At 44.6% G+C, this 26,126-nt stretch overlaps 1 protein-coding gene across 1 annotated transcript in view; it reads left to right on the top strand.

Annotated features, from left to right (window-relative positions):
• The window catches only part of LOC137323875 (protein unc-80 homolog), a 254,762-nt gene that overhangs the window by 86,954 nt on the left and 141,682 nt on the right, over positions 1-26,126 (top strand). The window contains exon 23 of the mRNA XM_067987905.1: positions 23,197-23,369. Coding sequence (XP_067844006.1) covers positions 23,197-23,369 — 173 coding nt within the window. The remainder of the gene's footprint in view (positions 1-23,196; positions 23,370-26,126) is intronic.

A 26,126-nucleotide genomic window follows, 5' to 3' on the forward strand; every position in this document is an offset into this window, starting at 1 on the left:
GCTGCACTCATCCAAGCAAGTGGAGAGTATTCCATCACACTCCTGACTTGTGCCTTGTAGATGGTGGAAAGGCTTTGGGGAGTCAGGAGGTGAGTCACTCGCCACAGAATACCCAGCCTCTGACCTGCTCTCGTAGCCACAGTATTTATATGGCTGGTCCAGTTAAGTTTCTGGTCAATGGTGACCCCCAGGATGTTGATGGTGGGGGATTCGGCGATGGTAATGCCGTTGAATGTCAAGGGGAGATTGTTAGACTCTCTCTTGTTGGAGATGGTCATTGCCTGGCACTTATCTGGCGCGAATGTTACTTGCCACTTATCAGCCCAAGCCTGGATGTTGTCCAGGTCTTGCTGCATACGGGCTCGGACTGCTTCATTATTTGAGGGGTTGCGAATGGAACTGAACACTGTGCAGTCATCAGCAAACATCCCCATTTCTGTCCTTATGATGGAGGGAAGGTCATTGATGAAGCAGCTGAAGATGGTTGGGCCTAGGACACTGCCCTGAGGAACTCCTGCAGCAATGTCCTGGGGCTGAGATGATTGGCCTCCAGCAACCACTACCATCTTCCTTTGTGCTAGGTATGACTCCAGCCACTGGAGAGTTTTCCCCCTGATTCCCATTGACTTCAATTTTACTAGGGCTCCTTGGTGCCACACTCGGTCAAATGCTGCCTTGATGTCAAGGGCAGTCACTCTCACCTCACCTCTGGAATTCAGCTCTTTTGTCCATGTTTGGACAAAGGCTGTAATGAGGTCTGGAGCCGAGTGGTCCTGGCGGAACCCAAACTGAGCATCGGTGAGCAGGTTATTGGTGAGTAAGTGCCGCTTGATAGCACTGTCGACGACACCTTCCATCACTTTGCTGATGATTGAGAGTAGACTGATGGGGCGGTAATTGGCCGGATTGGATTTGTCCTGCTTTTTGTGGACAGGACATACCTGGGCAATTTTCCATATTGTCGGGTAGATGCCAGTGTTGTAGCTGTACTGGAACAGCTTGGCTAGAGGCGCAGCTAGTTCTGGAGCACAAGTCTTCAGCACTACAGCTGGGATGTTGTCGGGGCCCATAGCCTTTGCTGTATCCAGTGCACTCAGCCGTTTCTTGATATCACGTGGAGTGAATCGAATTGGCCGAAGACTGGCTTCCGTGATGGTGGGGATATCGGGAGGAGGCAGAGATGAATCATCCACTCGGCACTTCTGGCTGAAGATGGTTGCAAACGCTTCAGCCTTGTCTTTTGCACTCACGTGCTGGACTCCGCCATCATTGAGGATGGGGATGTTTGCAGACCCTCCTCCTCCTGTTAGTTGTTTAATTGTCCACCACCATTCACGACTGGATGTGGCAGGACTGCAGAGCTTTGATCTGATCCGTTGGTCGTGGAATCGCTTAGCTCTGTCTATAGCATGTTGCTTCCGCTGTTTAGCATGCATGTAGTCCTGAGTTGTAGCTTCACCAGGTTGGCACCTCATTTTTAGGTACGCCTGGTGCTGCTCCTGGCATTTCTGTCATTTTTACTGTTGTTAAAAATAGGAAGCTTATCCCTTGAACTCTTACTTGTGTTTCTGTCACCCTTTGATTTTAATACTGATAGAGGCAACCTGAGAACAGATATTTTGTGTAGAATTACCTCATTACCAGCAATGTGATTGTGCACTCCAGTAGCATCATGAACAGAAGGGAAGATTTTTCCTCTTCCCTACGAATGGGGAATTGGCAATCCCCTGGTGTAGTGATGGGGAGGAGACCCATTATGCCAGATCTCTGCCCCATCTTCCCTGCCTCCCAAAAGCCTTACAGAATTTTTGCCCCCCCCCCCCATTTTAATTGTCCCCATCTAATATTAGTAATAAAGTTAGTCCTGACATCTAACTAGCCTCCGTATGCACTAATCGTCTGCCGAAGTGAGTTTTGCGGATGTGTGGGTATCAGTATAAAGCACTTCTTGGGTCGCCTGACCTGCCTGCTATCCCTCTGTTGGTCCTCCTCTCCTTCTTCAAAACATATCAGATTGGGAAACTCCCATTCAGCAATTCATTGGTGCCAGTAATGGTACTGAGGTTAAAAAATTAGAACAATTGGCACAAAGGCTTCTGAGAATCTAAGTTCCAGCAGGAGGAAAAAACCAAGAAAATGAAGAAAAACCAACAACAACTTGCATTTATATAGTGCCTTTAACATAGTAAAACATCCCAAGGCGCTTCACAGGAGCATTATCAAACAAAATTTGACACCGAGCCACATAAGGTGATATTAGGACAGGTCGCCAAAAGCTTGGTCAAAGAGAGAGGTTTTAAGGAGCGTCTTAAAGGAGAAGAGAGGCGGAGAGGTTTAGGGAAGGAATTCCAGAGTTTAGGGCCTAGGTAGCCAATGTCTTTCAAGCTGCTGTATCAATTTACCCTTTAAATGAACTAATGCTCGCAACTGATTCTTTAAAATAAGAAAGGAAGAACTTGCATGAACAATCCTGGATGCCCGTTATTCGTGGGAATAAACACCACTGAGTATCCTCCATGCGTGAAGGACATTAGTAATGGTGTGCAGGGCTTTCAGTGCCTTCTCTAAATGTTTTAGTGAACCTCCTATGTGCTTGAGGTGGGTGCCTCCTGTACCCTACTTTTGCTTTTTCCTGGCCCCCAGCATTATGCAAAGTGACTGGAGGTCTGGCATTTTGGACCGCCACCCACTTTGCCATTGGGGTTCTTCCAATTTATACTTGTACACCTGGCGAACCAGACTGGAAAATCTAGGCTGAAGTGCCTATTCGCAGGTTGCATCTGATTATGCTTTCACTTTAAATTTTGCAGTATTTAAATAATGAAAAAAATTGAATAAAGTAAAGAAATAAATAATACTTAAAAAGGAAGAGTTCAACATGTTGATCTTGGTTAAACAGACAGATTAATATTTATGTTGTCATTTTGAGATGCAGTGGATTCTACTTTTCCTTATTATTTTTGTAAAGTCTCAATGCTTTTCATTAGAACTGCATTCATCTGTCACCTGATTGTGGCTCTGTTTATAATAGTATTGTCTATTGCTATGGTCCATGTCGGGGCCAATGACATAGGGAAGAATCGGGAGGGGGTACTGCTAAGGGAATATCAGAAGTTAGGAACTAAATTAGAAAATAGGACCTCAAGGATGGTAATCTTGGGATTACTTCCTGAGCCACACGGTAATTGGCATAGGGATAGACAGATCAGGAAGGTGAATGCATGGCTGAAAGACTGGTGTGGAAAGGAGGGGCATGGGACACTGGCACCAGTACTGGGACAGAAAGGAGCTGCACCACTGGGACGGGCTCCATTTGAACCGGAATGGGATCAGTGTATAAATAGTGCTGTGGATAGGACTTTAAACTACTAAGATGGGGGTGGGATCTGGTGAAAACAACATAAGCCTGACGATAAAAGAAATAGGAAATGAGAGTGAAGGTCAGACCAAGGTATAGAATAAGGATAACATAAACAGCCAGGGAACAGATACGGTTATAGAACATAAGTATAAAATGACTGTTAGAAATAAAATGAATGGAACAATTAATAAAAACAAATTAAATTGCCTGTACAGCATTGTGGACAGCATCCAAAACAAAACGGGGAACTGGAGGAAATAATTCATAGCAAGGTGCCAAATGTAGCAGGGATAACTGAAACATGGCTTAATAAAGAACAGAACTGGCAGTTAAGTATTGCAGGATATAACGTATTTAGAAAGGATAGTGAAGGAAGAAGGGGGGTGGGGTAGCTGTAATAATTAGAGATAACATAATGGCAGTAGAAAAAAGGGACATAAGTAACATTGGGAGAGAAACAGAATGCATATGGATTGAGATAAAGGATAGGAAGGGATTGATCATGTTAATAGGGGTATTCTACAGACCACCTAATAGTGGAAGAGAAGTGGAGGAAGAAATATGTAGGCAAATCTATGAAATGAGTAAAAGGCATAGAATAATAATCATGGGAGATTTCAACTACCTCCAAATAAACTGGCAAAAAGGGGAAGGAGTTTTTACAGTGTATACATGACTTTCTTACCCACAACGTAAAAAGCCCAACAAGAGAGGAATCACTACTGGATCTAGTAATTGGAAATTAACCAGAGCAGATAAGACAAGTATGGGTAGGGGAACATCTAGGCAGTAGCGATTGTAACATAATAAGGTTTAAAATAATGATTGAGAAAAACATAAGTAAGACAAAGACCAAAGTAATAGATTGGAAAAAAGCAAATTTTGAAGGAGTGAGAATGGAACTAGAGCAGGTAAACTGGAAGAAAAACTGTTGACAGACAAAGAAATAGAACAGCAGTGGGAAATATTTAAAACAGTGATCAATAGGGTTCAGGAGAAATATATTCCGCTGAAAAACAAGAACAAACTAGCCAATAATGCAACACCATGGATGAATAAAGAGATAAGGGTAAAACTGAAACTAAAAAAAAGGCATACGCTAATTACATAGACAATAAAGGCAAGGATGGCAAAAGGGAATACAAAGAAGTTAGGAAAGCAAAGAGGAACTATGAAATTAAATTATTGAGTGATATAAAGAAATAGTAATGTATTCTACAGACTCATAAATAACAAAGTAAAAATCAGGATTGGGATAGGGCCATTAAGGATGCACAAGATAAACTCACAGGTAATGACAGCAAAATGGCAGAAATATTGAATAGTTACTTTGCCTCAGTATTTACCAGGGAGACTTACAAGGTGGGTATGACATTAGAAGAAGAGATAAAAAAAAAACATATTTAAGATAGAAAGGGAGGAAACAATTGATAAACTAATCAGACTTAGAGAGGATAAAACCCATGGTCTGGATGGATTTCATCCGCACATATTAAGAGAAGTTAAGAAAGATAACATATATATAAAATTCATTAGAAAAGGTAATAGTGCCAGAGGTCTGGTTGACAGTTACCATTATTCTTATATTTAAAAAAGAAGATAGAATAAGTCCATGGAACTAAGACCAGTTAGTTTAACGTCTGTGGTAGGAAAGATAATGAAATCTTTACTCAAAGATGTAATAGAAAAACATCTAGAAACGGAAAATATAATAGAGCAGTCAGCATGGATTTCAAAAGGGAAAGTCATGCTTGACCAGCCTTATTGAATTCTTTGAAGAAGTAACAAAAAGAGTAGACAAGGGTAATGTAGTAGATGTAATATATTTGGATTTTCAAAAGGCCTTCAATAAGGCCTTTATAGTGGAAGCATGACTACGGTCAGAGCATATGGAGTCAGGGGACAGGTAGCAGAATGGATAGCCAGCTGGCTACAAAGCAGAGAACAGAGAGTAGAGGTTAAAGGTAGCTACTCAGACTGGCAAAAAGTGGGAAGTGGTGTTCCACAGGGAAAGGTGCAGGGATCATTGTTATTCACAATTTACATTAACGATTTGGATTCGGGAATTGGAAGTACAATTTCAAAATTTGCAGACGACACCAAATTGGGAGGTGTAGTTTATGTAAAGGAAGAATGTGACAAAATAGGGGAAGACATTAATAAACTTGCAGAATAGGAATGTAATTGGCAAATGAAGTTGATATAGATAAGTGTGAGGTGATGCATTTTGATAGGATGAATAAGGAGGCCACAAGCTGCTTGGATAATAAAAGTCTAAAGGGATCTAGGGTTACAGATACACAAATCACTAAAAGTAGCGAGGCAGGTTAATAAGGCCATTATGAAAAAAGGCAAACCAAGCACTGGGGTTCATTTCTAGAGGGATGGAATTGAAAAGCAGAGAAGTTATGTTAAGCTTGTATAGAACCTTGGTTAGACCACACTTTGAGTACTGTGTACAGTTCTGGTCTCCATATTATAAAAAGGATATAGATACATTGGAGAGGGTGCAAAAAAGATTCACCTGGATGATACCAGAACTGAGGATATACTTATCAGGAAAGGCTGAACAGGCTGGGAATCTTTTCTCGAGAAAAGAGAAGGTTGAGGGGTGACCTGATGGAGGTCTTTAAGATAATAAAAGGGTTTGATAGAGTAGACATACAGAAAATGTTTCCACTTGTGGGGATGTCCAGAGGTCATAAATGTAAGATAATCACTAATAAATCCATTAGAAAATTCAGGAGAAACTTCTTTACCCAAAGAGTGGTAAGAATGTGGAATGCGCTATCACAAGGAATAGTTAAGGCAAAAAGCATAGATGCATTTAAGTGGAAGCTGGATAAGCACACAAAGGAGAAAGGGAATAGAAGGAAATGCTGATAGGGTTAGAAGAAGAGGGGTGGGAGGGGGCTCGTGTGGAGCATAATCGCCGACATAGACAAGTTGGACCAAATGGCCTGTTTCTGTGCTGTAGACTCTATGTAACTCTACATATAATATTTTCTATTTACAGTTTTAAAGGGAGTATGCTGTACTAGTTTTAATGCTCCCTCTAAAACATATGGTAATTTTGCTCCAGTAATTAATATTTTGTTATGTACAAAAGTGTATTTGAACTACAGTCTTCTCTTTCTAAGGTTGTAATGTTCTCCTGAGAATCAGGATTCCATTTTTTTTCCCTCACTTTAAAAATGTAGTGACTTTGAATTTCACAGGGACATGTCCAATCTTTGTGTCATACATACTAAGTATAATTTTCTGTCTTCCCTCCCCCTTATCTTTGCATGACACATGGGGCTCGATTTTGCGATCGCGTTTCCGGCGGGTTTCCAGCGGGTTGGCCCCGAAAATCCCGATATCCGGTCACGTGACCGGATCGCGACGAAATCCCGGCCACTTCCGGGTACCGCGCTGATGTGCGGGGCTGCGCGCGCAAGCCCCGCTGGTGGGAATCCCGCAGGCAATTAAAGCCAGCGGGGTTCCACTTGAGAGTACTTAACTTGCTCGTTGTGGTCAGTTAATGAGCTGAAGCAGCTGTCAAAAGAGGAAGTGTGGGATTTTAGGTTCAACGCAGTCAGTTTCCCACACTGGGGGAAACAGTACCTTTCAAACCAGGCGTGTTGCAGCCAGCAGCCTTTGGCAGGTGCCAAGGTGCGTTCCACGGGGGAGAGCCCTCACCCACGCAGGAGGCCACCGCGTCACATAGGGCAACCCCTGCCCTCCACCACCCCCCGCCAAGCCAGAGGACAGACCGACACGAAACCGCAGCCCCAGTCCGAGGACCCACCCACCTACCCTGCACAACCCCTCACACCAACACCTGCCAGATGGGTGGTGCGTTGACATCGTCGGAGGACGAACAGGATGACCAGCCCCAGCAACCTCGCAGTCCACGCCGTCCGCCTCGGAGAGGTGGGGCCCCCCAACACGGTGCTGCGGCACACCCACCTGCACAGCAGGAGGGAGGGCAACCGCAGAGAGAGATGCGTCGCAGGAGGCACTACCCTCCGCACAGGGTGTACAGAGCGAGGCTCAGCTTCATGGACCTCTCCGAGGAGCAGTGCATACGGAGGCTCAGAGTCAATCGCCAGGTAGTCGCCGACATCTGCAGCCTCCTTAACGACGAGCTGCTCCCTGATGGACCAAGCAGCATCTTCTTACCTGTCGCCGTCAAAGTCACCACTGCCCTCAACTTCTTCGCATCCGGTTCCTTCCAGGGTGCCACCGGGGACATCACCGGGGTCTGTCAGTCCTCTGCACACAAGTGCATAAGGCAGGTCACCGATGGGTTGTTCCGCAGGGCCTCCCACTACATCAACTTCGCCATGGACGAGCGCAGCCAGATGGAGAGGGCGGTTGGATTCCATGCCATGGCCGGCTTCCCACGGGTGCAGGGTGTAATCGACTGCACCCACATCGCAATACGGGCACCTCTGCATGAGCCAGGGCTGTTCATCAACAGGAAGGGGTATCACTCCATGAACGCCCAGCTCATCTGTGACCACCGCCAGAGATTCCTACACGTGTGCGCCAGATACCCCGGCAGCTGCCACGATGCCTTCGTCCTCAGGGAGTCCGCCGTCCCGCCCATCCTGCAGGCACCCAACGCCGGCAACGGCTGGCTCCTCGGCGACAAGGGGTATCCCCTCCACACGTGGCTCATGACACCTCTGAGGAACCCCATCACCGAGCCGGAGCGTCGGTACAATGACAGCCACACTGCTACCAGGTCTACAATTGAGCAGACCATAGGGCTTCTCAAGATGCGCTTCAGGTGCCTTGATCGTTCTGGGGGAGCGCTGCAATACACACCATTCAGAGTGGGACGAATCATAGTTGTCTGCTGTGCCCTGCACAACATGGCCCAACAGAGAGGGGTGCCGCTGGAGGAGGCCCCATCCACACCCGCCACCCACATTGAGGAAGGCGAGGGCGAGGAGGAAGAGGAGGAGGAGGTGGAGGAGGAGGACGCGCCAGAGGATGTTGGACGACCCATGCGCCGAGCCGCGACTCACCGGGATGGTCGCCGGGCCAGGGAGGCACTCATACGTCAACGGTTCTCCTAGAGTCAGACACTGCGAGGCGCTCGCATCTCCTCACCTGCACATGCGAGCGGCCATACCAGCCCCCTCCACTGAAGAGTGCTGCCAGTAATCCTGCACCCACAGCAGTGTGCCCAATGGGTGGCAGCAGGTGTTCGCCGTCATGATGGCCTCCACGGAACGCAACTATTGCACAAGCCGCGGAAGAATGGACGAGAGGTGGCAGGAGTGGTGAGAATAGACTATTTAATATCTGGAATGTGACATTATATAAGAAACAAAGTACAAAATAATAAACACCCTGGTGTATTCCCTTTGTGATTATAAGGCCTTTGCAATTCTTTTCCGGGAACCCCTACGTGGTGCTACCCCTGTGGCTCCAGCAGAGGTAGTGGCAGGTTTCTCGTCTTCTTGCCTTGACCGGGTAGATGCTTTTGGCGGACGGCCCCTGGGTTTCGGTGCCCGTGACGGGACCTCCACAGACTGCTCCTCCTGCGACCGGGGCAGGGGCAGACTCGGCCACCTGGAGAGGAGGCACCATTGCGGGTACTGGTTGAGAGGTGGGCGACGGGTGGGACGTGGGGACGCCTTGAGAGGCGTCCCCGCTTCCATGTCCCCGGTCACCATCATCCCTCTCTTGGCCTCGGCCCACATCACCCCTTCCACCCTGCTGGATGGCAGTTTGGATGGCATGTGTGAGGCCTTGCAAGGCCACCCCTAGTGTATCCCTCAGCCTGTTGGTGGCGTCGGAATGTTGCTCACCCTGAATCCGTACAGACGTTGTCAGGGCCTGCATGGACTCGATCTGGAGCTGTGCGTGACGCTCGAGGGAGGCCAGCCTGTCCTCCACCGCAGACAGTCCCGCACCTACCTGCGACACTGTGTCGCCGGTACCCTCCTGTGCCTGCGCCACCAATGCCCACATGCAGGAGGTGGACTCCTCCATCGCCTGCGCTATTGTGGACAATGCGCGCGGCACCTCTGCCAGTACCTCAGCAATTAGCTGGTGGCCCTCGACGACTCTCCTTTTCACTGGTGGTCCCCTGGGTTCAGCATCTGGGTCCGGCTGAGCAGAGCCTGGAGATGAGTGCTCCCTCCGTCGCGGACCCTCCGCGGCTGCCCCTGCCACCAGGGTCTGCTCATGCTCACTCGTGCGCGGTGACTCACCAAGTGCTACCCCAACTAGTTGGCGAGGGGGACCCACTGAGGTGCGTGTCTCTGCGCTGGTGGATGGTTGGCTCTGATGTGACGATGCACCCTCAGAGACCGCCATGTCCTCTGAGGAATCGCCCTCCACGATCGCTTCACCCAAAGACGGACCTGCAAGAGAACAGAGGGCACTTTGAGGCATGTGGACCAACTTGACAGTGCGCCTGATGGCAGGTGATGAGACGGTAACTCGCGATCATGGGTGTTGAGTGTCAGCTTTCCCTTACCGGCCGTTTCGGCAGCGACACACTCGCCATCGGCCACCGACAGGCAATGTCGCGTGCGGGCGAGGTCGAGCGCCTCCACCTCTGCGTTGGTGAGCTCCACCACTTGCGGCGGCCCACCTCCGGTGCGTGCCCTTTCCCTATTCTTGCTTCTCTTCTCCTGTGAAGGCAAAACACAGATGTGTGAGTGGGTGCGTCTTGCATCGTGAGACGCATCGAGCATCGGTGTGGTTGGGTTGAGCGTGGCGCGGAACGGATGGGAGGAAGCGTGGGCCACGTGCCCATCCCATTGCATGGGGATTGGGGTGTGTGGTAGTGTTCGGGTGGGGTCAGGGACGGTGGGTACTTGCGTGCACGGCGAGGATGGTGAATGAGTGGCTGTGAGGATTGCTGATGGAGCGCAGTGGTGGCTGTGCAGGAGGGGGTTGTGATCTGCTTGGCGTGATGGTGGGGACGGGATGTGGGAGGGTGCGTTGGTGTACTCACCTTGCCAGACCTAGTCAGGTCATTGAAGCGCTTGCGGCACTGCTCCCAAGTCCTTGGGGTGTTGCCCCTGCTGCTCACCTCCGCCGCCACCTCTGCCCATGCCTTCCTGGTTGCGGCGGCAGGGAACTTGCGTCCATCTTCTGGGAAGAGTGTTTCCCTCCTCCTCCTCACGCCCTCCAGCATCAGCTGCAGTGCCAGATCTGAAAAACGGGGCGCAGCCTTTCCCCTTTGCTGAGCCATCGTCTCAAACCGCTTGCTTGTAGCAGGAGGGGCTTTGGGAGACTGCCCCTTTAACTGGAGCTCCTACATCGCGTCGACAGTACTGCACATGAGCAGCCGGCTGGCACGCAGCTGGGGAGCGCAGAACCCGGAAGCAGGGCTTAATTGGTCCAATTATCCCGCGATCGCGTGGAGGACGCACACGATTAGCCGTCCGCGTTTTCCACGCTCCCGGAGGACCACCCGCTGGGAACCCGCAGGCCTGCTAAATTCGAGCCCATGATGTTTGCAATGGATGATTCAAGAGAGTGGACAGAAGAGATATTAATGTGACAGCTGAGGCACTATCAGCAGTATTCTCATAATTTCAGGTGCCACACCTGCTTTGACTACTGCAACACTTAGTGCTTCACCTCCAGAAATGCATACAGCCAGGAATCATTTTTTAGTAATTTTATAATGTATCCCAATAGTGTCATTTTCTTTAGTAAAAATATTAATTTTATGCTGTTCATACTTTCCAGAGAGGAAATGGCCTCTTTATTTTGCCTGTACCACGTGAGCCCATTCCCTGCTTTGTGTCAGACTGAAATTCAGATCCATTAAAGCAAAATTATATAGGAAAGGTACACACTGACAGTGTACTTGTGCATATTTATTTGATGGCATGAAATGACTCAAAACTACTTGAGTAAAATACTGCTTTTAGGGCTATAGTGCATATAAAAGCAGAGCGAAATTGCATCACACTGATGCTCAGACCTTACCATGGGATACTCATGTATGAGTGCTTAATGTGTGCTTTCAAATTCCTTTCTCTGCTGGAAGAGGCGTTGACTCATTTATTAAACATATTGGGGTAATTTTGCCTTTCGATGATGACATGAAAAGGGCAACATCGGATCGACCGCTCATTAAACACCTCGCCTGATCTTCCTATCGCTAAAAGTTAAAATGACCCCCGTTAACTTTTCTACTAAAGTAGCTGCCAGAGGAATTTCAGCTGAATGCATAAACCATATGCATGTTAGTTATCTATTCTAATCATTTAAATTAATATACCTTTGATTTTCTCAGGAACAAGTTTCATTTCTTGCATAACACACACAAGCACACTTCCTATTGTTCAATTATCTGTAATTGCTTAAAGTCGGCACATTATCAGACGGGAGGCTGCGTAATTTTGAGTTTCTTAACTCCTGTTGCTGACCCTCCACATTATCAAGTTTAAATACAATTTATTGTTCTGTGTTTATTGCTGTATCATTCATCACGTTTTAATTAATGTCAACCCATTTCATTAATTTTCTTCTTTAACTGTGAAGCTTGAATGATTTTCTGGCTATTTTATGATTGTTTTGATCTATATTGTGTGAGTATGTCTAATTATAGGTGTCGCATGCAGTAGGTGCTGTAAATAGTGCAATTAGTCATTATGTACAAATCTTAAAGAATCTATTAAATGAAAGTGAAAGAACAGCTGTTCTGTACAGCTATTAATCTTTTATTTATTTTGGAAATATTACATTTGTCAATGCATTCTAAAACACAGTGGAGTTAATTTTATCTTTGACAATATTGTAAGTCAATGGAAAAGAAAATCAGGAAAAATGTATAGTGGGCGGCCAATTCGATATTGCCCATTTTACACTATTGCCAAAAGTTAAAATTACCCCCAATATGCTATGTGATAATTCTTTGTATACAAGAGAATTATAATCGTAATGAATTTTAAAAAAGGATTAATTTTCAATAAAACTCTTATTTTTAACAGTTGATGCTATCGTAGCCCTCATGTCATAATCCTACAAAGCCTGTAATAGCACTGTTTAGTTATAGTAAGAAAAACATAATGGTTCTAATGGAGGATACAACCTCCTGATGGCATTACCTAAAACAGAATAGATCATTAATGTGTGTATGTGTATCAAAGAATTATAGAAATGCTGGAAAGAGGTTGAAGAATGTATAAGAACTGGGGATGATATTCATAAATCACACAAACTTTGCTCTCAAAGTTTATGATGTCAACAGAAGTTCTTCTAGTGTTACAGCTATGTTTTGCCATCTCCGGTTTATTATTCAGGATATAATATATGCAAGGTTTCTGAAACTCGTTTGTGTTTCAAACAATGACATTGAGGCTCTGTCGTGAACAGCCATATACTATGACACATTTTATAATGTAAATGATATCCATTCCATGTAAAACTTTTGTTTGTGGTTATATGATAGAGAATAGATTGCACTAATCTATTACTGGAACCATTCCATAATATGTACTTCAGTGCAGTTTATATTTTAAGTCTAACATTTCATTTGATTGCTTACGTAACATGTGTAAACAATATACTTATTAAGGAGCCATGGATTTCAAATTGCCCACTCGTGATGCCGACAATTACTCATGTTGTCAGTTTGCCACTCTGTTGCTTGTAAGTGATCGGGTCAGCAATCCCAAGGATATAAATCACATTCTATACCTCTATCATATGGCCCTATATCTTCACAAGAGAGACTGACTGGATAAGTTACAACTGTTCAAGCTATGGTTCCACTCACAAATTGAGATTTTTATCATATCACATGGCTGGCCACGACACATTCCATTTATAACACTTATATCTTTTCAACTGAAAACAGATGAATTTTAATGAGTATTTTTGTAGCCTAAGAAACTCAGCTGAAGTCACTTTGTAATATCACTTTATCACTGAGATTCCATGCCAATGGAAAGAAGACTTTTTACCTGACCCTAAATGTGAGTGATAGAAATGTCTACATGTGAGTGATAAAAATAAAAACATCAAAAGAAAATTCTAGTAACTTTTTTTCTTCTATAACGTGGGCAATATAATTCCCCTTTCAAATATTCAGAACTGTAATGAATCTAATTTAATTGGAACCATCACTATCTAATGGTTCCAGTGCTGGAACCAGTTGTAAGAACTTAAAACCTGGAGCAAGAATAGATCCCTGTGGAACACCACTGGCTGCTGTTTCCCAAACAGAATATTTTCCATTTATCGCCACCCTGTGTCTTTTGTTGCTAAGATAATTCTCAATCCATCTAGATAACTTTTTATCTTTTCTATGAGTTTTAACCTTCCATACTGGTCCCACATGAGGAACTTTGCCCAGTGGCTTTAGGAAATTCAAGTAGACTAACATCTATTAGGTTATCCTCTTCTGTCATAAAAATGTAATGAAAACAGAGAACCTCTCCCCACACTGGATGACTGTATTATGGTCCAATGTGCTGCTGTTTCTGGATGTCATAAGACCATTTACAAAATACTTACCTGCATTGATGCAGGCATAGTAAATTGCTAATGAAACCATTTGCTCATTCAGTATCCACAGTGGCTGTTTATAAGATGAACCTTCTAAGAAATTTGTTTGATAAACAAAGTCAAAATTTCTGGTTTAATTTGTTTGCTTTTCCTCTTACAATAATCAGTTTTGCACTTTTATAGAGTACCATTCTATATATAAAGAAATGGAAAACCTGCTTGTGAACTGCAAAGCGTGCATGAAATTTGGCATTCCATGCATTAATAAAGCAGAACTTTTAGACTTTCAAAACCTACTGATAACATAGTACTTTACTTATGTAAGGCATTTTAGCAGGATTCTTTCTGTTTGATGGATTGATTTATAAAATGTATGATTTTATAGTATTCCTGCAGGATTCGAAACTTGTCTTTACTAATAACCAGGGCAAGTGAATTGTCACAGTGCAATGTCCGTGATAGATCCAGTGAGTTTGTACATTTAGGCCGGTGTAGTGCAATTTGCAACCCGAGTAGTGCAATTTTGCATGAAAAATCCCAGATGCAGTGAAAATGCCATTTCTGAGCAGATTTGGCAAAACCGAACCAATTACCAGTGCCGCCAACTGATCGAGCTCAGAGTTTCTGAGCTTGAAGGGCGGCTGGCGTCACGAGTGCATGCGGGAAGCTGAGAATTTCGTGGACAGCACATTTCAGGAGGTGGTCGCCCTGCAGCTACAGAGAGTTCAGGCAGAGAAGGAGTGGGTGACCACCAGATGACTAGGAGGAATAGGCAGGAAGTGCAGGAGTCCCCTGGGAGTGTGGCACTCATAAACTGGTATTCGGTGTTGAATACCAGTGAGGGTGTTGACACCTCGGGGGAGTGCAGTCAGGAGCAGATCCACGGCACCGTGGGAGACTCTGCTGCGCAGAGGGGGAAAAGAAATGCAGTTGTTATAGGGGATTCGATAGGGGGATAGACAGGCTTGTCAGCAACTGCCGACGTGTGTCCCACGTGGTGTGTTGCTTCCCTAGTGCCAGGGTAAAGGACATCACTGAGAGGGTTCAGAACATTTTGAGGGGGGAAGGGGAACAGCCAGAAGTCGTGGTCCATGTGGGAACCAATGACATAGGAAGGAAAAAGGTTGAGGTTCAGCAGTCAGAGTTTCAGGAGCTAGGGAGGAAGTTAAAAAGCAGGACCTCAAATGTAGTAATATCTGGATTACTCCCATTGTCACGCGCCAGTGAGTATAAGAATAGTAGGATAAGACAAGTTATTGCGTGGCTGGAGCAATGGTGCAGGAGGGCGGGCTTCAGATTCCTGGGGCATTGGGTCCAGTTCTGCAGCAGGAGGGATCTGTTCAAGATGGACGGGTTGCACCTCAACAGAGCTGCGACCAATGTCCTTGTGGGGAGGTTAACCAATGATGTGGGGGAGGGTTGATACTAATTTGGCAGGGGGATGGGCACCAAGATAAAACATTAGAGAAGAGAAACAAGGTGCACAGAGGGACAAATAGCACTAGAGTAAAGAATAGTTCAGAAATAGTAGAGATCAGACAGGAGGCAAATACGAGGCAGTCTAAGATGAGATTGTAGTACATGTACGTAAATGCACATAGCCTGGTAAATAAGGTAGGTGAGCTGCAGGCTCAAGTCGTCATATGGAACTATGATGTAGTGACAATAATGGTTTCCTGACTCAAAGAAGGGGAGGATTGGGTACTTAATATTCCTGGCTACAAGGTATTCAGGAAAGATAGAGAAGGAAAGAAAGGAGGGGGGGGGTGGCAATACCGATCAAAGAAACTATTTTAGCACTGGAAAGGTATGATGTAGTAGAGGGGCCAAAGACAGAATTTATTTGGATGGAATTAAGGAACAATAAAGGAACTATTATGCTACTGGGTGTGTACTATAGACCACCAAATAGTGGAAGGAGATAGGGGAGCAAATTTGCAAGCAAATTACAGAAAGGTGCAAGAACAATGGAGTAGTGATCATGAGGGACTTCAATTATCCCAACATAGACTGGGACAGTAACAGTGTAAAGGGCAAAGAGGGGGAGAAATTCCTGAAATGTATTCAAGAGAACTTTCTGGAACAGTGTGTTTCCAGCCCAAACAAGAAGGAAACAGTGTGGATCATGTTCTGTGGAGTGAAGTGGGGCAGGTGGAGCATGTTTCAGTGGGGGAGCATTTGGGGAACAGTGATCATAATATCATTAGGTTTAGAGTAGTTATGGAAAAGGACAAGGAACAATTAAATGTGAAAATGCTTAACTAGAGGAGGGAACATTTCAGTGAGTTAAAAAGGGATCTTGTCCTGGTGGATTCGAATCAAAAATTGGTAGGCAAAACAGTAATTGAACAACGGGAGGCCTTCAAGGATGAGTTGGTTTGGGCACAGAGTAGACACATCCCTATGAGGGGGAAAGGAAGGGCATCCAAAACTAGAGCTCCCTGGATGACTGAAGATATAGAGATTAAAATGAAACAGAAAAAGGAGGCTTATGAGGAATTTAAGGTTCATAATACAGTAAAGAACCAAGCTGAATACAGAAAGTACAGAAGAGATCTAAAAAAGGGAATAAGATGGGCAAAGCGAGAGAATCACAATAGGCTAGTGGCTAACGTAAAAGGGAACCCAAAAGTCTTTTATAAACACATAAATAATAAAAGGGTAGCCAAAGTAAGGGTGGCACAAATTGGGCACAAAAAGAAGATCTTCTTGTGGAGGCAGAGAGCATAGCTGAGCACTAAATGACTACTTCGCTTCTGTCTTCACTAGAGAAGAGGATTGTGCCATTGTAGCAGTAAAGGAGGAGGTAGCTGCAATATTGGATAGGATAGAAATAGAAGAGGAGGCACTTAAAAGATTGGGAGTATTCAAAGTAGAAAAGTTACCCAGTCCAGATGGGATGCATCCTAGGTTACTGAGGGGAGTAAGGGTAGAAATTGTGGAGGATCTGGCCACAATCTTCCAGTTCTCCTTAGATATGGGGATGGTGCTGGAGGACTGAAGGATTGCAAATGTTACACCCCTGTTCAAAAAAGAGGAGAGGGATAAACCTGGCAATTATAGACCAGTCAGCCTAACATCAGTGGTGGGGAAACTTTTAGAGACAATAATCCAGGACAAAATGAATTGGCACTTGGAAAAGTATGGGCTAATAAATGAAAGTCAGCATGGATTTGTTAAAGGAAGATCATGTTTGACTAATTTGATTGAGTTCTTTGATGACGTAAAGGAGAGGGTTGATGAGGGTAGTACGGTTGATGTGTATATGGACTTTCCAAAGGCATTTGATAAAGTACCACATAATAGACTTGATAGCAAAATTAAAGCCTGTGGGATTAAAGGTTCAGTGGCAGCATGGATACAAAATTGGCTAAGGGACAGAAAGCAGAGAGTAGTACTGAACGGTTGTTTTTCAGACTGGAGGGAGGTATACAGTGGTGTTCCCCAGGAATCAGTATTAGGACCACTGCTCTTTTTGATATATATTAATGATTTGGACTTGTGTATAGAGGGTATAATTTCAAAGTTTGCAGGTGACACGAAACTCAGAAATGCAGTAAACAATGTGGAGGATAATAACAGACTTCGGGAGGGCATAGACTGGTGAAATGGGCAGACGCATGGCAGATGAAATTTAATGCAGAGAAGTGTGAAGTGATACATTTTGGTAGGAAGAATGAGGAGAGGCAATATCAACTATATGGTACAATTTTAAAGGGGGAGCAGGAACAGAGAGACCTGGGGATGCACATACACAAATCTTTGAAGGTGGCAGGAGAAGCTGAGAAGGCTGTTTTAAAAAAAAAATATGGGATCCTGGGCTGTATTAATAGAGGCATAGAGTACAAAAGCAAGGAAGTTATGCTAAACCTTTATAAAATACTGGTTAGGCCCCACCTGGAGTATTGTGTTCAATTCTGGGCACCAAACTTTAGGAAAGATGTCAAGGCCTTAGAGAGGGTGCAGAAGAGATTTATTGGAATGGTGGCAGGGATGAGGGACTTCAGTTTTGTGGAGAAACTGAAGAAGCTGAGGTTGTTCTCCTTAGAACAGAGAAGGTTAAGGGGAGATTTGATAGAGGTGTTCAAAATCATGAATGGTTTTGACAGAGTAAATAAGGAGAAACTGTTTCCAGTGGCAGAAGGGTCAGTAGCAGAGGACACAGATTTAAGGTGATTGGCAAAAGAGCCAGAGGCGACATGAGGAAACTTTTTTTACACAGTGTGCTGTAATGATTTGGAATGCACTGCCTGACAGGGTGGTGGAAGCAGATTCAATAATAACTTTTGAAAGGGAATTTGATAAATACTTGAAGGAAATAAAAATAACAGGGCAATGTGTAAAGAGCAGGGGAATGGACTAATTAGATAGCTCTTTCAAAGAGCTGGCACTGGGACGATGGGGTGAATGGCCTTCTCCTGTGCTGCACCTACTATGAGATCACGTCCCTGATAACAATGGAAGAAATTATATAATTCCTCAATGTTCGCCTTACTTTTAACTTCCAGGTTGGAATAGCTAAGTAGTATAGCTTTTGAGGTATAAATGAATGTCTACTTTGTAATTAACCAATTTACATTTTTAATTAAACCAAATTCCATAATTTATGAATGTATTATCCTAATGTATCAATTATGCCCTCCAAGAATCCTAAGTATAGGATTTACGGTTTTAGCGTTATAAAGGAAAGCTTAGGTTCCTATTAATTTAATTTGCATATCTTATGTCTAAATTATTTAATTCATTAAATGTATTTTCTCTAGTGGAATTAGAATCATGTTATCTAAGCTTTGTTTGGCAAGTAAAATGTAAACAATTTTACAACACCAAGTTATAGTCCAGCAATTTTATTTTAAATTCACAAGCTTTCGGAGACTTCCTCCTTCCTCAGGTAAATGTTCAGGATCTCCTTGAAGCCTACGCATTTATACATATAGAACAATACATGGTGTTTACAGACTGCCCCTGCAACTGCCCGTTGCCAAGGCAATCACCGTGTTCAGACAGAGAGGTGTCACCTGCAGAACCCCCAAATACACATTCAACAAAAAAACAAACAGGGAAAAAAAAACAGAGAAGAAAAACAGAGAGAGGCAGAAACATCCGGAAGGCAGAGAGAGCCAGCAAATGACCCATTATATTAAAAACAGATAACATTTGTTCGCTGGTGGGGTAACGTGTAGCGTGACATGAACCCAAGATCCCGGTTGAGGCCGTCCTCATGGGTGCGGAACTTGGCTATCAATTTCTGCTCGACGATTTTGCGTTGTCGTGTGTCTCGAAGGCCGCCTTGGAGTACGCTTACCCGAAGGTCGGTGGATGAATGTCCATGACTGCTGAAGTGTTCCCCGACTGGGAGGGAACCCTCCTGTTTGGCGATTGTTGCGCGGTGTCCGTTCATCCGTTGTCGCAGCGTCTGCATGGTCTCGCCAATGTACCATGCTCCAGGGCATCCTTTCCTGCAACGTATGAGGTAGACAACGTTGGCCGAGTCACAGGAGTATGAACCATGCACCTGGTGGGTGGTGTCCTCTCGTGTGATGGTGGTATCTGTGTCGATGATCTGGCATGTCTTGCAGAGGTTACCGTGGCAGGGTTGTGTGGCGTCGTGGACGCTGTTCTCTTGAAAGCTAGGTAATTTGCTGCGAACGATGGTCTGTTTGAGGTTGGGTGGCTGTTTAAAGGCGAGTAGTGGAGGTGTGGGGATGGCCATAGCGAGGTGTTTGTCCTCATTGATGACATGTTGAAGGCTGCGGAGAACATGGCGTAGTTTCTCCGCTCCGGGGAAGTACTGGACGACAAAGGGTACTCTGTTGGTTGCGTCCCGTGTTAGTCTCCTGAGGAGGTCTATGCGATTTTTTGCTGTGGCCCGTCGGAACTGTCGATCGATGACCTACAGACGCTGAAAGACGCCCTAGTAAGAACGGGATATGACGCTCGACTCATCGATCGACAGTTCCGACGGGCCACAGCAAAAAATCGCATAGACCTCCTCAGGAGACTAACACGGGACGCAACCAACAGAGTACCCTTTGTCGTCCAGTACTTCCCCGGAGCGGAGAAACTACGCCATGTTCTCCGCAGCCTTCAACATGTCATCAATGAGGACAAACACCTCGCTATGGCCATCCCCACACCTCCACTACTCGCCTTTAAACAGCCACCCAACCTCAAACAGACCATCGTTCGCAGCAAATTACCTAGCTTTCAAGAGAACAGCGTCCACGACGCCACACAACCCTGCCACGGTAACCTCTGCAAGACATGCCAGATCATCGACACAGATACCACCATCACACGAGAGGACACCACCCACCAGGTGCATGGTTCATACTCCTGTGACTCGGCCAACGTTGTCTACCTCATACGTTGCAGGAAAGGATGCCCTGGAGCATGGTACATTGGCGAGACCATGCAGACGCTGCGACAACGGATGAACGGACACCGCGCAACAATCGCCAAACAGGAGGGTTCCCTCCCAGTCGGGGAACACTTCAGCAGTCATGGACATTCATCCACCGACCTTCGGGTAAGCGTACTCCAAGGCGGCCTTCGAGACACACGACAACGCAAAATCGTCGAGCAGAAATTGATAGCCAAGTTCCGCACCCATGAGGACGGCCTCAACCGGGATCTTGGGTTCATGTCACGCTACACGTTACCCCACCAGCGAACAAATGTTATCTGTTTTTAATATAATGGGTCATTTGCTGGCTCTCTCTGCCTTCCGGATGTTTCTGCCTCTCTCTGTTTTTCTTCTCTGTTTTTTTTTCCCTGTTTGTTTTTTTGTTGAATGTGTATTTGGGGGTTCTGCAGGTGACACCTCTCTGTCTGAACACGGTGATTGCCTTGGCAACGGGCAGTTGCAGGGGCAGTCTGTAAACACCATGTATTGTTCTATATGTATAAATGCGTAGGCTTCAAGGAGATCCTGAACATTTACCTGAGGAAGGAGGAAGTCTCCGAAAGCTTGTGAATTTAAAATAAAATTGCTGGACTATAACTTGGTGTTGTAAAATTGTTTACAATTGTCAACCCCAGTCCATCACCGGCATCTCCACATCACAAGTAAAATGTATGGAGTTATGGGGAAGAGTTTTATTTTTAATTACTGACATTTTGTAATGTAATGTTTTACAATTTCAAAGCTTTGTAAACATAGGACTTTTTTGAAATATAGAAGAAATTCTATTTTATAATGACTGAATTGCACGTTAATTAAATCAAATTAGCTTAATTCATGAATGGTATTATGTTAACTATGCTCAAGTTTTGTAAAGATAGGATTCATGCGTTATAGGAAATTTGGAAAAAAATTATACTGACGTGACATAATTTACCCTGTTGCACAGGAAAAATAACAAGCACACATTACTTGAAAATGAAAAATTTGCAGGACTATGGGGAAAGAGTGGGGGAGTGAGACTAATTGGATAGCTCTTTCCAAGAGGCACAATGGGCTGAATGGCCTCCTTCTGTGCTGGAACATTCTATGATTCTGTGATACTATTGTAATATTTTAATGTTTTTTCCAGTAGGAACTGATTAGCTTGCAAGAAGCATCTTGATAACCAGTTTTGATTTGCAGAACAAGACTTGCTGATAATACAGTTGGACCTTGAAATCATGGCACAAGTTGGCAAAAAGTTCTTGTGAACTTGGTGCTAAAGTTTTGCATCTTTCCCAATTGCACTGTTGAGAAACCATTGACAACAGATTGAATTTTTTGAGGAGGTAACAAGGAGGGTCGATGAGGGTGTGGTGCATTTGACATAGTCTGTATGGATTTTAGCACGGCTTTTGACAAGGTCCCACATGGCAGACTGGTCAAAAAAGTAAAAGCCCATGGGATCCAAGGGAAAGTGGCAAGTTGGATCCAAAATTGTCTCAGTGGCAGGAAACAAAGGATAATTTGACGGGTGTTTTTGTGATTGGAAGGCTGTTTCCATTGGGGTTCCACAAGGCTCAGTACCAGGTCCCTTGCTTTTTGTGATATAAATGATTTGGACTTAAATGTAGGGGGCATGATTAAGAAGTTTGCAGATGATTGGCCGTGTGGTTGATAGTGAGGAGGAAAGTTGTAGACTGCAGGTGGGCAGAAAAGTGGCAAATGGAATTCAATCCGGAGAAGTGTGAGGTAATGCACTCGGGGAGGGCAAACATGGCAAGGGAGTACACAATAAATGGGAGGATACTGAACGGTGTAGAGGAAGTGAGGGACCTTGGAGTGCATGTCCACAGATCCCTGAAGGTAGCAGGACAGGTAGATAAGGTGGTTAAGAAGGCATATGGAATACTTTAATAACCGAGGCATAGAATATAAGAACAGGGAGGTTATTCTCGAACTGTATAAAACACTGGTTAGGCCACAGCTTGAGTACTACGCACAGTTCTGGTCACCACATTACAGGAAGGATGTAATTGCACTAGAGAGGATACAGAGGAGATTTATGAGGATGTTGCCGGGACTGGAGAATTTTAGCTCTGAGAAGAGATTGGATAGGCTGGGGTTATTCTCTTTGGAACAGAGGAGGCTGAGGGGTGATTTAATTGAGGTGTATAAAATGATGAGGGGCCTAGATGGATAGGAAGGACCTATTTCCCTTAGCAGAGGTTCAATGACTAGGGGGCATGGATTTAAAGTAATTGATAGAAGGATTAGATGGGAGCTAAGGAAAAACTTTTTCACCCAGAGGGTGGTGGGGGGTCTGGAACTCGCTGCCTAAAAGGGTGATAGAGGCAGAAACCCTCAACTCATTTAAAAAGCACCTGGATGTGCACCTGAAGTGCCGTGACCTACAAGGCTACGGACCAAGTGCTGGAAAGTGGGATTAGGCTGGGTGGCTCATTTTCAGCCGGCGCGGACACGATGGGCCGATCGGCCACCTTCTGTGCTGTTAGTTTTCTAATTAACCATACAAAGTCACCGTTCTCAATGGACTTTATATTGAAACTTGAACTACTGGGAGTGAAAGGTTTAACAGATTCAGATTTATTAAGATTGTAACATGTGGTAAGTGTAGACTGTTTGGGAGGAACAGATGATTTTGGTCCTATGGTTCCCAAAGCTCTACCACTGAGGTTTTCCTTGTATCATGTCTGGGTCTGTTGTAGACTAATTGATAGAGATTGATTGCTATGATTAGTCAACTCCATTACCATTGTATCATTTGACTAGCAGGATGGTAGAAGGTGAACTAGATGGACCGTAATCTTTTTTTTGTCTAGCGTTTCTATAAGATGGAATCTGTCTGATGTCATTTAACTATATCTAATAGCCTTAAGCCTTATCTCTGTTAACAAAAATATGTTTACATTTTAATTTGTACAGATTAGTACTACATTTTATATTTTTGCAGGCTGCCGTAGCTTTGAGGAACACCTTGCAGCCAGTCAGGAAGGAAGCAAAAACAAAAATATTGTGAATCTTGGAGCCATTAGACAGGGCATGAAACGATTCCAGTTCCTTTTAAACTGCTGTGAACCCGGCACAATCCCTGATGCTTCGATCCTGGCTGCAGCTCTTGACCTGGTAAAAGAAAATCTTTGTGTTTTGTCTGCCAGTTTCTGTTTCAGGCCATGTGGTAATGCAGGTTCTTTCCAGAAGTTAAAGGCAGAAAATTTCCACTGTCAGCTGTTTATAGCAAAATTATATTTGAGTGTGCAAAAAAAAAGCCCTTTTGCAATTGCATTATAAATAGCGAGCTGCAGAATTCTTACGAACGTACAAAATTGATGGAACAAAAAAAAGACCAGCTGGCCCATGAAGCCTGCCCCACTGAACAGCAACGCCTGGAGCATCACGATCAGGCACCCGTTCTCACCAGCTCACATATCCACCTGGCCACCATCAGTCATGTAATCTCCTGGGCGAGGCAAAAGAAAACAGAAAAAGACATACGGCCCATCAGGGAAACAAAAATCTGGGAAATTCCTCTCCAACCCCTCCCCCGCCCCCCCACTTCTCCAAGGTGATTGAAAGTAGTGCAGGAGACCACGTAGACCATGTATATACCACCTGGTATTTTACCTACCTTTTATCAAATGTGATCTTCTTCCCAATCAGGGTTTGGTCTATCGCTGTCTTGAAGGCATGCAGAGAGGCTGCACTCACCACCTGAGCCAGTACCTTGTTCTATAGGTCTACCATTATCTTTCCTAAAGTTGATGCTAGGAAAGATAATGGAATCTTTACTCAAAGATGTAATGGAAAGACACATGGAGAACGAAAATATAATAAAGAATAGTCAGCACGGATTTCAGAAGGGAAAGTCATGTTTGACCAACCATATTGAATTCTTTGAAGAAGTAACAGGAAGAGTAGACGAGGGAAGTGAAATAGGCGTAATATATTTGGATTTTCAGAAGGCCTTCGATAAGGTACTGCATTGTAGACTCATGGCTAAGGTCAGAGCATGTGGAGTCGGGACAGGTAGCAGAATGGATAGTAAGTTGGCTACAAAACAGAAAACAGAGTAGGGGTTAAGGGTAGCTGCTCAGACTGGCGTACCACAGGGATCGGTGCTGGGACCACTTGTTCAAGATTTATGTTAACTATTTGGATTCAGGAATCGGAGTACAATTTCAAAATTTGCGTACAACACCAAATTGGGGGGTATAGTTAATACACAGGAAGAATGCGTCAAAGTGCAAGAAGACATTAACAACCTCGCAGAATGGGCGTGTAATTGGTAAATGAATTTCAATATAGATAAGTGTGAGGTGGTGCATTTTGGAAGGAAGAATAAGGACCCCACATACTGCTTGGATAATAAGAGTCTAGATGGGATAGAGGACCAAAAGGATCCGGGGGTACAGATACACAAATCACTAAAAGTAGCGATGCAGATTAATAAGGCCATAAAAAAGGCTAATCAAGCACTGGGGTTCATTTCTAGAGGGATAGAATTGAAAAGCAAGGAAGTTATGCTAAACTTGTATCGAACTTTGGTTAGACCACACTTGGAGCATTGTGCACGGTTCTGGTCTCCATATTATAGAATGGATAAAAAGGCATTGGAGAGGGTGCAAAAAAGATTCACAAGGATGATACCAGAACTGCGTGGATATCCTTATCAGGAAAGGCTGAACAGGCTTGGGGCTCTTTTAGAATCATAGAAAGGTTACAGCATGGAAGGAGGCCATTCGGCCCATTGAGTCCGGACTGGCTCTATGCAAGAGCAATCCAGCTAGTTCCACTCCTCCGCCCTATCCCCGTAGCTCTGCAAATTTTTTCCTTTCAAGTAATTATCCAGTTCCCTTTTGAAGGCCATGATTGAATCTGCCTCCACCACCCCCTTGGGCACTGCATTCCAGATCCTAACCACTCGCTGTAAAAAAGTTCTTCCTCGTGTCACCTTTGGTTCTTTTGCCAATCACCTTTAAATCTATGTCCTCTGGTTCTTGACCCTTCTGCCAATGGGAACAGTTTCTCACTATCTATTCTATTTCGACCCTTCATGATTTTGAATACCTCTATCAAATCTCCACGCAACCGTCTCTGTTCCAAGGGCATCATGGGCATCAATCTTGATGATAAGCCTACCATGCGGCACTTTATCAAACGCCTTTTGAAAGTCCATATACACCACATCAACTGCATTGCCCTCATCTACCCTCTCTGTTACCTCATCAAAAAACTCTATCAAGTTAGTTAAACACGATTTGCCTTTAACAAATCCGTGCTGACTTTCCCTAATCAATCCACACTCGCCCATGTGAACTGTTAATTCTGTCCCGGATTATCGTTTCTAAAAGTTTCCCCACCACTGAGGTTAAACTGGCTGACCTGTAGTTGCTGAGTTTATCCTGATACCCTTTTTTGAACAAGGGTGTAACATTTGCAATTCTCCAGTCCTCTGGCACCACCCCCGTATCTACAGATGTTTGGAAGATTATGGCCAGTACTTCCGCAATTTCCACTCTTACTTCCCTCAGCATCCTAGGAAGTATCCCATCCGGACCAGGTGACTTACCTATTTTAATTGTAAACAATTTTACAACACCAAGTTATAGTCCAACAATTTTATTTTTAATCCCACAAGCTTTCGGGCGCTTTCCCCTTCCTCAGGCGGTGTGGCGGTCATGGCTACCTATTTTAAGTACAGCTAGCCTTTCAAGTACCTCTTCTTTATCAATTTTTAGCCCATCCAGTATCTCAACTGTACCTTCCTTTACTGAGACTGTGACAGCATCTTCTTCCTGGGTAAAGACAGATGCAAAGTACTCATTTAGTACCTCAGCCATGCCCATTGCCTCCATGAGTAGATCTTCTTTATGGTCCCTAATC

The sequence above is a fragment of the Heptranchias perlo genome, chromosome 7 (genome assembly GCF_035084215.1).
Source record: "Heptranchias perlo isolate sHepPer1 chromosome 7, sHepPer1.hap1, whole genome shotgun sequence".
Taxonomy (NCBI): domain Eukaryota; kingdom Metazoa; phylum Chordata; class Chondrichthyes; order Hexanchiformes; family Hexanchidae; genus Heptranchias; species Heptranchias perlo.